This window comes from Ruditapes philippinarum, unplaced genomic scaffold (assembly GCF_026571515.1).
Source record: "Ruditapes philippinarum isolate M1 unplaced genomic scaffold, ASM2657151v2 ctg1749_1_1_1_1, whole genome shotgun sequence".
Taxonomy (NCBI): domain Eukaryota; kingdom Metazoa; phylum Mollusca; class Bivalvia; order Venerida; family Veneridae; genus Ruditapes; species Ruditapes philippinarum.
In genome coordinates this window covers 1929-17331 of record NW_026857129.1, presented here as the reverse complement: position 1 = coordinate 17331, position 15403 = coordinate 1929, and the positions used below count along the sequence as shown (strand labels likewise).

General features: G+C 32.6%; 1 protein-coding gene across 1 annotated transcript in view; it reads right to left on the bottom strand.

The window, feature by feature from the left end:
* LOC132748858 (protein mono-ADP-ribosyltransferase PARP14-like) overlaps positions 1 to 14953 on the bottom strand; it is a gene marked incomplete at its 5' end in the record, with an annotated part of 96317 nt that extends 81364 nt beyond the window's left edge. The window contains 11 exon segments of the mRNA XM_060738514.1: positions 818 to 1072; positions 1396 to 1644; positions 1782 to 2066; positions 4636 to 4878; positions 5270 to 5539; positions 6657 to 6914; positions 8018 to 8287; positions 8515 to 8787; positions 9748 to 9930; positions 14642 to 14708; positions 14850 to 14953. Coding sequence (XP_060594497.1) covers positions 818 to 1072; positions 1396 to 1644; positions 1782 to 2066; positions 4636 to 4878; positions 5270 to 5539; positions 6657 to 6914; positions 8018 to 8287; positions 8515 to 8787; positions 9748 to 9930; positions 14642 to 14708; positions 14850 to 14953 — 2457 coding nt within the window.
* Positions 14954 to 15403: the final 450 nt, after the last annotated feature.

The following is a 15403-nucleotide window of genomic DNA, read 5'->3' as shown; positions in this document are numbered from 1 at the left end:
ACACCTGGCCAGATCGTAGAAGAACTCAGCGTACGATAAACCACCTGCAAAATGGTAAACACCGTCGTATACGGTAGTTGAAACGTTAAGAAAGGGCCTGCTATCAACCATCTACGTTTGAAGTAAGGATCGTGCAGAAATGGCGCACAATGTACAAAACTGATAAAAAAAACTTCACGTTCCGGAAAATATTATATCATTCCTGTCCAAATATGGACCATTTACAAGTTTTGTAAAGGACCATTTCGTCTGTCACGATTCATATAGACCACTTCCACGTTTAATAGCGTTTACATTGATTAATTACAACCTATTTCGTATCTTATCCGCAAGGTTGCTGCCACGGCAAATTTTTTTATTGTTAACTCTGGCCGGGCATCCACGACAAAATATTCACTGGTGTAGCCCTCGAAAATATAGTTTTAGCATATCCAGAATGAACATGTATGCAGAGATAAAAAGCTCCTAAAATTCCGGTAGCAATGAACAGAGAAGATAATTTACTGATTGTTTCTCAACTGGTATGATCTTACTACGTCGAGGGCCTTTGTGTGCTCAGACTGAAATGAAACTCTCCTATCTGACCGGCCTTTTTATACATATCTCAAGACCGCCTGCACCATGTCAAACCAAAGTAGAATTAATCGATAGTTTTTATTTACACCTGAATTATAATATCAACAAAATGGAAAACTAGTATGACAACAGCGGTACAACAGTCTTTATGCTTTGAAAAAAATGTATACTTTATAGTATCAAAATTAAAATATAGCTTTATTAGTTGCGTGCAGTTATCGTGTATGTATTAAAAATTCACCTTCGGGACAATCAAACTCTATAATTGCAGAAGCTTCTTTGGAATCCAATATAACGCTGACAACATTGAAGTCAAATGGCATTTCTTGTTGTTCAAAAAGCGTCTGTAAGTACATTTCTGTAATATCATCTGGTAGTTTTGAAACACGTATTTTTTTCGTTAAATCATGACTCATGTTGTCTTCCGTAAACAGAGAAACGTTCAAAGTATGTCGGTCAAACACATGATCTGTTTTGGCAGCAACCCGTTCAGCAACTACAATCAAAAACGATTAAAAATATTTGACATAAATGTGTAGCTACATATAATCAATTACCCCGTAAATGCGACGCATTTATTATTTAAAGATGCATGAAACATTATCTGTCTACACTCTTTTAGAGCTACATTGCTCTTTCATACTTCAAATTAAAAAAAGCTTATTATGCTGTTTGGGCGCGTTAAAACAAATGTTTGATATGATACAATATATTTAATTAAATCGCATGTAATCAAAATATAAACTATTAAATTAAAATTGCAAACAAATATAATTTGCTCCCATGATGTCTTACTGTCAATTAGTAGAAATAACAAACCTTCTTTACTTTGGTAAGTAAAATACGCTTCGTTTCTTTTTTGGTCTACCCATTTATTAACAATCTGTGAATTGCCTTTTGACCTCTTGCCTTTAAAGTACATTTCAAGAAGTTCAAGTTGTTCATCAATTCTTGGCAACCCAGAAACTGCTATTGTACATGAATTAACTTTCCTTGGTATGAATCGTTCCACTGATACTTCAACATCTTTCAAATGAAGTGTGCGTCTTTCACACAAAAGTTTTGCAACTGAAATGTTTAGTGAACTCGTATCAGATTTTTTTATATTTTTTTTTTCAGTAGAAACTATTTAGTACCATTTAAACAGAAAATGTACAACAATTGTTTAAACATATTTACCAAATACTTATATATTTATTTTATACCTTCAGGATTGTCCAATTCAATAATTGCAGAATCATTTCCAGGCCGAAGATCCACATTTACAACATTGAATTCTGCAATTTCTTCTGCCATATCTTGACCCTCGAGAAATACCTTCAGGTGCGTTTCTGTCACTTGTTTTGGTAAATTTTGAAGTTTTATTTCAGTAAAGAACTCTTGATCTTGTTCATTTGAAGTATCTTTTCTCATCGTTTCGGTACATAAACGAACGTTCAACTTTTGTTTTCCCAATCTGTGTTGCCCCTTTTGGACTACGTTTTTTGCAACTAAAATTTAAATATTAAATATTTACACTATGTATATATATAGACAGTGTTGCTCGTAATGTTTTATTACAATGCCTAGAACATTTTTCAATTTTATCCCGACTACTTGATATATTAAAACTTTTAATAAGCAAATGACGAACGATCAAATTTGAGTATAAACGTAGTATATAAAAGGCATCAGACCCGTTACAAAATTTTACCAAAATAAATCAGCATACGTGTGAGCTCGCTTTATTATATAAAAGGCGGCTATTTAAGTTTTTGAAACCAGAACTATGTCGGCATAGCACTATCCAAACTATCTCAAAATACAAAACTTTAAATTTCTTCAATACGAACTTGTTTCTTAGTTTCTAAAGTCAACAAATGGATATATTTTAAAATTCAGATGTTTAATGACAGTACAATGCAATAGCACTTCCACCGATGCGTTTTGTTCAAATGCTAAACAGTTCCCCTTTAGATGGAGATAACGTGTTTATGCATGATTTAATTTTAGCCTGGTTCCATGATATAAAATCTTGGTAAACTACAGGCAGTAATACTGTCCATTTTTCGGGTACGAAGAGAATTGTCTTCCATCAGTAAGAAATGATTTTTAATGAAGCCAGAAATTTAAAATTGGTCATGAAGTGTAAAGTTTATGCATGTGAGTGTTTTTATGTAATTGTATCTTTATTGACGACGTGCAAAAATAATCCAAAATCTGCTTTTAGATGCAATGTTTACATTACATAATTTATAAAATTCATGAATATATTTTTGATTCAGATAATTTAATTATTTCATTTGTTTAGAAAAAAACATTTATTGAAAAAAAGAAGCTAAAAAAATATTTCGAAGACGTATTATTATGCCACCGCAGCATCTGCGATGCGGTGGCATATAGCGATTCACCTGTGTGTGTGTGTGTGTGTGTGTGTGTGTGTGTGTGTGTGTGTGTGTGTGTGTGTGTTTGTGTGTTATATAGATTATATAGTGAACTTAAAAATCTTCTTGTGAAAAACCACTAGTCCAATTTCAACCAAACTTGGCAGGATTGATCCTTGGGTGAAGAGCTTCCAAAGATGTTCAAAGAATTTCATTCCATGCAGAAATTTGGTTGCCATGGCAACCAAAAGAATTATAAGAATAAATTTAAAAAATCTTCTTGTAAAGATCCAAAAGGCATAGAGCTTAGATATTTTGCATATGGCATTTATTTTCTGGTAGACCTCTACCAAGATTGTTCAAATTATAGCCCTGGGGTCAAAATTGGCCCCGCCCCGGGGTCATTGATTTTCACTATATGTACATATAGTAAAAACTTAAAATACCTTATTGTAAAGACCCAAATAGCCTAGAGCTTAGATATTTTGCATAAGGCATTGTCTGGTAGACCTCTACCAACATTGTTCAAATTATAGCCCTGGGGTCAAAATAGGCCCCGCCCCGGGTCATTGTTATATAGATTATATAGTGAACGTAAAAAATCTTCTTGTGAAAACCAATAGTCCAATTTCAACCAAACTTGGCAGGATTGATCCTTGGGTGAAGGGCTTCCAAAGTTGTTCAAAGAATTTCATTCCATGCAGAAATCTGGTTGCCATGGCAACCAAAAGGAATTATAAGAATAAATTTAAAAATCTTCTTGTAAAGACCCAAAAGGCCTAGAGCTTAGATATTTTGCATAAGGCATTGTCTGGTAGACCTCTACCAAGATTGTTCAAATTATAGCCCTGGGGTCAAAATCGGCCCTGCCCCGGGGTCATTGATTTTCACTATATGTACATATAGTAAAAACTTAAAATACCTTATTGTAAAGACCCAAATAGCCTAGAGCTTAGATATTTTGCATAAGGCATTGCCTGGTAGACCTCTACCAAGATTGTTCAAATTATATAGCCCTAGGGTCAAAATCGGCCCCGCCCGGGGGTCATTGATTTTCACTATATGTACATATAGTAAAAACTTTAAATACCTACTTGTAAAGACCCAAAAGGCCTAGAGCATAAGGCATTGTGTTGTAGACCTCTACCCAGATTGTTCAAATTATAGCCCTGGGGTCAAAATCGGCCCTGCCCCGGGGGTCATTGGTTTTCGTTATATGTATATAATAAAAACTTTAAAAAAATTTCTTCTAGCAATTGACAAATGCTAGAGGTTAGATATTTTGCATGAAACATTGTGTAGTGAACCTCTAGCAAGATTGTTCAAATTATAGCCCTGGGGTCATCTTATTGTCTGTAGGTACAAGGTACAAGGCTTCAAAAACTTAAAATACCTTCTTGTAAATGCCCAAAAGGCCTAGAGCTTAGGTATTAATGCGGTGGCATAGCATTTTTCTCAAATGCAATCTTGTATTTATAACTAAAATCAAATAAAAAGAATTATTTCTTTTTCGGTTTTGTTTCAATGATATACCGACACTGTAAAGGCCATATGTCGACTTTCTGACGGGGTTAAAACCAACAGTGGTTTTAAGTTGGCGACCTTAACCACTAAGCAAATGTTAACTCAGGCCCCGATGTTAAAGTTTACAATAGTGAAATAAAATGTAAGAATAAATTTGAATTAAATCATATACCGGCTTCTTCTTCGTAAGTGAAAAATGCTGCATCTTTTTCCATGTCTACCCAGCTGTCAATTATTTTGGAGTTTCCTCCCGATTTTCTGTTTTTGAAATAAAGCTCCAGTTTATCCATGTACTGTTGAATATCATCTGGCCCTTGTACAGATATTGTGCACATTTTCATCGGTTTCCATTGCTCAATTATCAATTCGGTACCTTTTATGTTTAAAGGCTTTTTGTCCATAACTATTTGTACCGCTAGATAGGATATGTGAATTGTTAAAAATTCATTTAAGTAAAAAGTTTCATTAAAAGCCGCAAGATTTTTAGCAAAACAATATACAAGCGATTGAAGGGATACTTTATTTAATATTACTTTTTTATTAGTACAAACTCTTTAATTATTTGATAAGCGATTTTATAAAACAAAACGATTCAATGTGATGAAAATAAATTTGATATTAGATAACTATAATAATATTGATGAAAACATATGTAGACAATAGAGAAACAAATTGTTTGGGTCAAAGTTAATTGTAAATGGTATAACCACACATACAGTTACACATGTACCAGTTTGAAGACTTCATCACAATACAACAAAGAATTATGTCGTTGCAAAGCATTTTTATTTTTGAAAATGATATACCTTTTAAAGTTGAAAATTCAATAGTAGCTCTTCTACTTTTATCACAAAGTGATAATTCTTTCACTTCTATGTCATCATCTAGATTTTCAAAGAAATATATCAAGTACTCCTTGTCAATTTCTTTTGGGATTCCTAGGACATTTATTGTGTTGAGAGACTTATCTGCTGATGGATGTAGACCCTGTTTGTCAACTTTATTCATTTCTCTCAAATTAACGTCAAGTGGGTGATTTTTAAACGTATGTTTTCGATCTACAACTCTTCTGGCAACTGTTAAACAGTAAACAATAGTTTTTTATTCATGTAATATTTTTAAACATGACAATTCATTCGAGATGCTTTCAGCTTTCACACTATCATTACGAATAACATATTATTAAAGTAGCTAAAGTAATACTTTAAACATTTCAAATGTATTTTTGTTTGGCAATATTGACCTGAGACATTTGAATGTTCAATGGCCTTTTGTCGGTATTAAGCCGACTTCGAAGTAAATCATATGGATTTACAATATGGCATAACAGTATGCATGCTTTATGCATAACTGAAAGATCCTGTAACTCATTTGTTTATGGTTAATATCATAAATATGATGTTCAAATGCAGATCTATCATTATTATTAGTTATTATTAGTTCTAAAGAGCATTATTTGTAAAATTATTGCCGAATTTACATATCATGTAGATAAAGGGAGGTAATTAGAAATTTATTTTCGATAAATTCTAAACCTAATTCTTCAGTAAGAAATGAATGCATATATCTTACTGATTACTTATAATGCGAATAAATTTTGCAGTACATATTTAACATATTCTTGGATGTTTGAAAATTGTTTAAGAATAATAATTATAAACATATATAAAATTTCCCTAAAGTGTTGTTACTTCCTTAATTACAACACTTAAATGACTTAAAAGATAAAACCACAACACTTGTCTCACTAGCCTCAGTTACAAGGAAGTAAAACGATTGTTATTTCCACTTATGCTGCATATTATTGAAAACAAAATAGTTTAGACATCGGAAACGAATCGAGCATTCGAACTTGCAACTTCCCAGTTTGAAGGTATAAACCCTATATACATCAAATACATAAAAAATAAAGAAAAAGACATCAGAAACAAAACAAATGTTGTTTCTTCACTTATGCTTAATCGAGGATTCGAAATTGCAACTTCGCGATTGCAATCCAACATTACTTACAACAAGAACATCGAGTCGTAATTATGCATAACTATATACTATCATTACAATCCATAGATTAATTGTAATAAATTACCAAAACTAACGAAAAAAATTTCGAAACTTAAATCAGTCTCTGGTAAATATTTCCAAACAATACAACTTAGATTTTAAATAAACACTTGTTTGATCAATTATAAATACCTTCTTCGCTCACATAAGTGAAACATGCCAATCCAGGACATATGGAAGAATCAATAATTTCACTACCACCTGAAAACCGCTGGCTTTCAAAATATTTTTTCAACATTTTGATGTTTGTGTCTGAGACGATATGTTGTGGCCCATGAACTTCTATACCATTCCGTATTGGCTTGCACACTTTTTCAGGTAGATAGGTTTGTATTTTTATTTCACGATCTTCCATTTTTAAAGACGGTCCATTCAGTACCTTTATTGCAGCTTTGACAATTAAAAAAGATAATTCCTTGCTTAGGATATATTGCTTACAACTGAAGTTGAATACATTTAGTAACAAAACTTGAAATGTAGAATATAAAACACCAAAATCAACGCGTAAAAATACATAAAATAAAGAGAAATAAATAACCCTGAAAGAACACAAAGAACGCAAAAAACGACAAATTGAAAATGTTGCCGGCTCGGTTTCATTGGGCTGTTCATGAACGGTATAGTAAAGTGCAAGTTAGCGTTCACGCCTCCTATCACCGGCTTAAGCAGTATTCAACATTTGACATAAAATGGTGAAATTTGGAATTTTGAAACATCCGCAGATAACTTTATACGGCGGTTATCATGGAACCTTCAAAGTGATACGGAAGTGACATTCCATTAAAAACGGCGTATGATTCCCAAGTAAAACAATGCGTGTGCCCTAAACGAAAAAACAAGGGGCGGGACTAAATAAAATGGAATTTTAAAATCATTATGGATTTATTTTCCTGAACAACTCTAGATATTATGCAATGGTATGTGTAGCTGAATAAGGCAAATAAGTACATAAATTTCTTACAGAATAGTAGGTTTGTGTGAATTGTAAACTGACAAACCAAAGGGTACATAATTAAACATAGATAGGAAAATACTTCATCAAGGGTAATTTCATATTAACATACGCAGCATGTCTAAGTTGACACACCAGGCATGTCTTTCTACGTTTAGACCTGTCCTTTGCCGAGTTTGTCGTGACTTCAAATCACGTGCCCCTCACCACTGTGAGTTCGAATCCCGCAAGGGACTTTGATTCACGATCATGTGAGGAAGTTATCCGGGTAGCTTATGAAAGGTAGGTGGTCAGGTACCCTCTCTAGCATGGAAAAAACACCTTTCATCATCCTCTTCCAGTATAGCTGGAAAGTCCGTTTCTGCGTCAGAGTGTCTAAAACCCCAACGAAACGAAACAAAATTATTTCGTAAAAATACATTAAATGGAACAAAAATGGTAAATAATTTCACGCAACCTTGCAAATAAGATATTATGTGAAGATACTATAAGTTAAGGAAAATGTTACAAGTGAAGCAAAAATTCTTAAATGAATTCTTACCGTCTTTGTCTTTAAACTCCACAATAGCAGAAGAATGATCGTCATTAAATGTTACCAACAATACCTCTAAACCTTCGCCAAATATTTCTTCATCGTCAAAAAAGAGTTCTATATACTGGGCGTCAATCGATTCTGGTAGATTTGATAAAACTATTGAAGTCTGTTCGTGCTCACTTTCAACGATTTTGTCTATTGGTGGGTTGTACAATTTTACCGTCAATTCAACACCACTTAAACGATGGCTTTCTTTTTCAACAACTCTTTGAGCAACTGAAAACATTCAAAATTAATTACGATAATCAATCCAGACATGGTTGAAAAATATCTAGCGGGGTTTTCTATATAAAACTGAACAATACATACATGCAGATGTATATGTAAACAAAGAAGGAACCATTTACATTTATACTTTTCTGCTACTTATGTGCAATAAAATTACTTTGATTCAAAATTATGAAACATTCTTCTTATACTTGTACTTAAGTTATTCACAATACCTTCTTCAGTTTCGAATTGAATTAAAGCCTTATTTGACTCAAATTTTATTTCAGAAATCTTTCCTCCCTCCGATTTTCTCGAATTTTTGAAGTACATCGATAAAAGTGATTTGTTTCTTTCGGATATGATACTGGAATTTGGTGGTCCTGTGACTTCAATGGTGTGCAGATGAACGGATGTTGGCTCTTCATTGCAAACACTTGTATACTCTTCAACCGACACCATTGTACCGTCCATATCTAGTGGCGCCATTTCCTTGATTTTCTCTAAATCTATAGAAATTCTTTATTAAATGTTAAAGATCAACGATCTCTGAAAGGAATATTTATACAAACAAAAGTGTGATGAGAACGCTCAATGTAGTTGACATATGGGTTACAAAATAATATCTAAATTGACCCAAAACTCATAATATACTCAATAATTCAGATACACATTTAGCTAAATGATTTGCAAATCCAAAAAACGATTAAGAATTATTATACTTTTTGATAGCGTACTCTATGACAATAACTATAAATTAACTGATGATTGAAGAAGCATCTTAAAATTTTATTGACAATATCATACAATAGATTTATTTAAATATTCATTTTTTATTTTTATTTTATTTATTTCTCTATTCATGTCTATCATATGGATTTTCGTACCTAAATAGTTTAGTACTGTCAACTTATCTCCAAATATTTTTCCAACAATCATTCAAACACATCCATTTTGTAGCAGTTTAATGTTCTAATTTTCAGAAACATTAAGATACACCATGTCCGGCCTTAAATGGTTTGTTTTGTTGGGGTTTTTTTTGTAAATAATGCGGGGATCTATTGTACTTCTTCTCAGTTCAATGAGTGTATCATAACTAACGATGACACCCTATGCTGAAGTAGTTATAAAACAAGCCATTTAAGTCTTGTATATCCACAAAAAAAACTAATAGCAAAGATTGCTCCACGAAAGAAAAACTAATAGCAAAGATTGCTTTGCTAGCTGCTACAAGTGCCAAGATAGTTTATGTGTTTGATGCCCTTCATACTTTACAGTATCTGTTGGACTTAATGTCACCATGATATACAACGAGATGCGCAAACTCTACACATTTCTTATTATTGTCTCTACAACATCAGTGAAATGATCTAGATTCATTATTGTATTTTTACTGTAAATTTAAATCAAATATTTCATTCAGCTAACAACAAATCACAATGATAAACGATATTTAAGATTTGTCTTACCTTCCTTGCTTTCTAGATAAATAAGAGCTGATGTTTCGTTTGTTTCAAGGGACACTTTACATATTTTACAATCTCCGAACAGGTCATCGTCATTGAAATACAAATCTAAGTATTGTTGATTTGTATCTGCTGGCAGCCCTCGTATTCTTAATGTGAACGGTGTTTCATTTGTGCCTGAGACATCTAAAATAATTTATTATTTGAAGTTGACTATAACTGAGTTTAAAAAATACACTTTTAATTGATCATATAGTCCGATTACAGAAGAGGGTCTAAGATAATGTAGTAGCGTTTTGGTTTAAACAGATTTTTTACTATTTTTAAGTAGAGCTATGTGGAACATGCTGTTCATTCACATGAGCGCATTACCATAAATAATTGATATCATCAAAAGGGAACAATAATTTACAAGCTGTGGCGTCCCATGTTTTAGCAGGTTTTGCTATTTTCTGTCTTGGTCATCTGGGAAGGTTTGCATTTCTCAAAGGTTAGGAACAAGAAATATCTCTAGAAAAATTACTCGGCCGAAGTAAAACTGGTTAACTTGCATGTGTTAGTTGGAACACTTTTAGATGTGTGTGTTTCTAAACAAACTAATAAACTCAGTTTTTTCCACCAACATTTGCGAGGTCGGTTAGGCAATTATTTCTATAAATACATAATATGCAAAACTTTATTAAAATTATAAACATTTATCAATTGAACATATCAGTAATCATAAAATATGTAAGACACTTACTGAACATCATAAACTAAGGGTACCTGATAAGTTCCAATATTATTATCCTTATATTGGACGAAATTTAAAACTCAAGTCTTGTGTAAAATAAAATCCATAAGTTCTTGCGTAAAATAAACAAGCTGCCCACTATAAAATGTATTGTAAACAGAATCTAAATATCTGAGTAATTTAACTAGAAAGTTAAAGAACTATCTTGTACATTTTATTTTAAAATTTTCCTTTTACATTTTCGTTTAGAACTACTTTAGAATGACAAGAACTATTCTTTACATTTTACTTTAGAATGGCCAATGAGATTCCAAGATTTCATGTTATTTTAAAATGACCAATAAAAATTCTTCTTGTATTCAGTTTTTCCCTGTAAATTTTACAGAAAATGAAACTGAAAAACAGAGCGGCCTTCGGCCGGACAAAAAGATTCAAATAATGTAAATTTAATTGATTGGAAAATATTTAATACATAGTAAGCGCTATCTCTTAAAAAAAAAGAACATTTGAGCTGTTCACTGGAAAGAACTCGTACCTGTCTCCCAACTGAAAACGGCCGTTGCATGATAAACAGCCTAGTTGTTCTTATTCCTATATATATCTATATACACAAATGTACATTTTTGTAATTACTCGTATATATAATTTTCAAACTATTAAAAAACATTTGCAATTTTCTACTGAGACACTTATAAGTTTCTTCAAGTGTAGTGTAGTGTACGAGGTATGATCAAAAAGTTCTCGGCCCGAATTACTTGAAGCCACTTCACTCACATTTGCACACGATACGTCGATACCGATTTTCAAGATTACTGATCGAGTTACACGCGGTTTTACTCACATAAAGTAACATAAAACACAATTTGATCAGAAGAAGGGTGTTTCATTTAGAACAAATTGAGAAAGTTGAAATCAGAGCCGTCATTAAGTACCTCTGTAAGAAAAGTGATGTCACCCAAGGAATCCATTCCCGCTCCTATAGCACTGTGAAAAAATTGGCTGGTGAATTTAAGAAGGGCAGGGAGAGCATTGGAGATGATGAGCGGCCTGGGCGGCCACATGAGGCCACCAACGATGAAACTGCCGAAACTGTGCACGATCTGGTCATGTGCGACAGAAGGCGAGACCTGCAAAGCGTTGCTTGGAAAGTGGGTATAAGCTTTGGTTCAGTTCAGGCAATTCTGACTGATGTCTATGGCGTGTCAGAGGTTTACGCTAGATGAGTCCTCAGATAGTTGACTGACGATCAGAAACGGACCAGGCTTGACATTTCAAGATATCTTTTGTCTCGCTACGAGGATGAACCTGACTTTATCTACCGGATCGTAACTCAGGATGAAACATGGGTCCATCACTTCTATCCAGAATAAAAAAGCATGCAGTGGAAGCATCCTGGCGCACCCCCACCGAAGAAATTCAAGAGGGTGCCATCAGCAGGGAAGATCATGGCTTCATTTTTTTAGGATAGTCAGGGGATAATCATGATTGATTTCCTTAAGCAAGGTCGTACCATAAACGGTACGTATTATGCAGACGAAATGAGACGTCTGCGTCAAGTAATCGCGTGTAAAAGAAGGAAGGGGTAAACTGACTCAAGGCGTTCTGCTCCTGCACGACAATGCGCCAGCTTACACATCCCACACATTGCGATGGCTGCTGCAACTGACTGCAACTTTTACATTCGTCCCTATCACTCATATTATCCGGACTTGCCCCCCCCCCCCTCTGACTTCTTCCCTTTTCCGAAACTGAAAAACCAAGCTTCGTGGTTGACGTTTTGGAAGCAATGAAGGTATCATGGAGGCGGTCAATGAGTTCTTTGAAGACCAAAATAGAGGGTTCTACTTTTTTAGGGTTAAAGTAGTTGGAGCACAGGTGGGCAAAGTGCATTGATGTAGAGGGCGATTATATTGAAAATTAATGCCATTAGTTGGGTTCTCTGACTATCGAAAGTACATCGGGCCAAGAACTTTGTGATCAATCCTCATATGTTATCTTGAATATGACTAGTTTTATTAAGTATACAAATGCATATTCTAAGACTAAAAATACTTCATTCGTTATACATGTTTAGATTCTACTTATAATGAAGTATATTTTACTAATACATTCTCAGAATGACTATTGATGATGTTCATCTACTTAAAACTGCAAATATATATTTTTCAGTAAACACCATAATAGTTTTTAGATTACAGTAAACATGTTTTAATTTTGATATTGTCAAAATATCAATCACGAACATTTATTTTTAGGTATATCATCCTCCAATAAAATGGAGATCTAAATCTAAAACATTTCAAATAAACTCTTTATTATATTGTATCTAACAAATTATTCATTTAAGCACCTGTGAAAAGCAAACAATCACTTAGTATATATACTATTTTAAGTTTATTACATATAAATGGAATAACTGTGGAAAAATGGTTAGTACAAATCATAAGGATTGCTGCCCTTTAGTTTAAATGACGTCAGTTAAAAAAATTCTACCAATTATTTTTTTAAACCAAGGGAGGTAATTCATAGGATAAAATAGTATTCATAGGATAAGTTTCAGGTTTGGGTATATACGAGTAGATCTATCTTGTCTTATGAATTAGCATAGTTGGGGTTGATAAAAATTTCTAATGCAGTCATTTTACATATCTGTTTAATACATTGTATATTGTAGTCACGACGATGATAAAAAGTATTTGATTACCGTTCGCCTCATGAAAGAAATATGAACTAATATTTACAAACATTTTCACTATGAAGAAATAAGATACACATAAAATTGATGATTTTTTTAAGAAGAGCAACTTCTATTTAATTTGTCACTTTTACTTGTTTTACGTTTGAATTTATAAATTTTGTAACCATGTAATCATTTACAAATCTAACTAAAAATAAAACAAATATTCTCATTCCTTTAAATTTTATTTTAGAAATATGCTCTACATTTTATTTTATGGTGGCAAAACTATCCCTTACATTTCATCATAAATAATCCAATTTTATTTTAATATACTCTTGGTCATACTTATAACAAAATTTTCTGTCTCATGCTCGTAAAAGAAATTTGCTACTATCTAATTATCACATCAAATGCATCCTAAGGCATTGGTCATTAACGTATTATTTTTATTTCGACATGACTGTTTGGTTTCTTAAATTATATGAGTGGCAATGACTTATAACAACAGTAAATTTTGTGCCGTTGGTAATATCCATCAACCATTCTTGTCTTTTTCGTTTTCGGGACAAAGACTGGTTTTTCTTTAAATGGATAAACTTGAAAACTTTACATAACAATATATATATATATGCTTGTAATATTGTAATAGTCACCGTATTATTTTGTATAATATCTCTTGTTGTTAACCTAATTTATTAGTGTTAAGAAATTATTGTACATGATGTATCTTTGTATATAATGTATGTTCTGCTCTTCATAACTGGAGGAAATAAAGAATCTATCTATCTATCTATCCATAAAATTTTATTTTAGAATGGTAAGAACTATCCTTTACATTAATTTTAGAATTGTTAGAATTGTCCTTTACATATTTTTTTAGAATGACCAAAGAGATTCACCAATTTCGGTTTGTGATTGTAAAATGACCAATAAAATTCGTCTTATATTCTGTCCTTTTTATTTTACAGGAAGTCAAACTTATAACAGACGGACTTCGTCCGAAAAACTTGCTCTATTTCGTTTCACAGTATTTGTCAATAATTAATATACAGTATAATACAGATTCCAACGGTACATAACTTGCCAATAAATAAGTGTCATTAATAATTCCCGTTGTGTTTGAAAAAACACTTACATACACTGACAATAATATACAATATATTGTGAAAATCAAATGATCCGATTATTTCAGGGTATATTGTCCTTAGTACGTATAGAATATTGCGAAGACCATATTAACAAATTGAATACTTCAAAATATGGGAAACATATTCAAACATTCTGCAATGTAAATCAGTTAAGGGGGTAAATTTTCTAAAAGCGCCTAAATATTTAACTGAAAAATGTTGCCGTTTTACCCAATAGGCAATAGACAACTCGTTCATTTAATCGTTTATTAATTTTACTTTAACTTTCAATGGCATATAAGCCGATTGTATTGTGAATTCACTTGGAAAGTCAGTACCTCTTATTTTGATACCAACCTGCCTTTTTTTCAGCTCTTGAACCATCGTGTTGACTCTCATATTCATCCAAACCGAGGTTATCATTCTGAAAATGATACAAAAAAGTATCGCATATAAATAAACACAATCTAATTATGTATTTTAATGTGTTATATTTCAAATATATATATGAAAGAATAGTCAAATGAAGGTGAGTTCTAAATTAAGAATCTATTTTATTGCTTACCAGTTGGAAAAGCCATTCTTTTGGTACTGAAGTCTCCGTCGCCCTTTCAAAGCTGATGTTTTCAAATTCCCCTTCATGTTCTTCGTTGACTAAATCGTCAACAGCTACAATGGTGAAAAGATGTGAATTTATTTTAATTATTTTAATTATATTTAAAACTTTAGAGGTAACATAACGTGTGTGGTGTGTGTGTGTTGTGTGTGTGGTGTGTGTGTGTGTGTGTGTGTGTGTGTGTGTGTGTGCGCGCGCGCGCGTACGCGTGTGTGCGAACAAGGGAGGTGAATGTACAATGTGGTTATAATGATCAAGGAATGTTTTGATCAATATTTTCAAAAGTACAATAAAACTGATTATGACAGAATTATTAAGTTGTAATGTCTCCTTTGAATTGGATTTTACTTGCTGACAAAAAGCAAGTCAATATATTATATCCGCCTTTTTTCTCAAAGGAATGGTTTGAAAGTATTTTGAAATGTTCATGAACTCCAAATCCTTGAAATGAAAGCATTAAAATCATTAACATTATCTGGCATATCATTTGTAAATAATAGTGG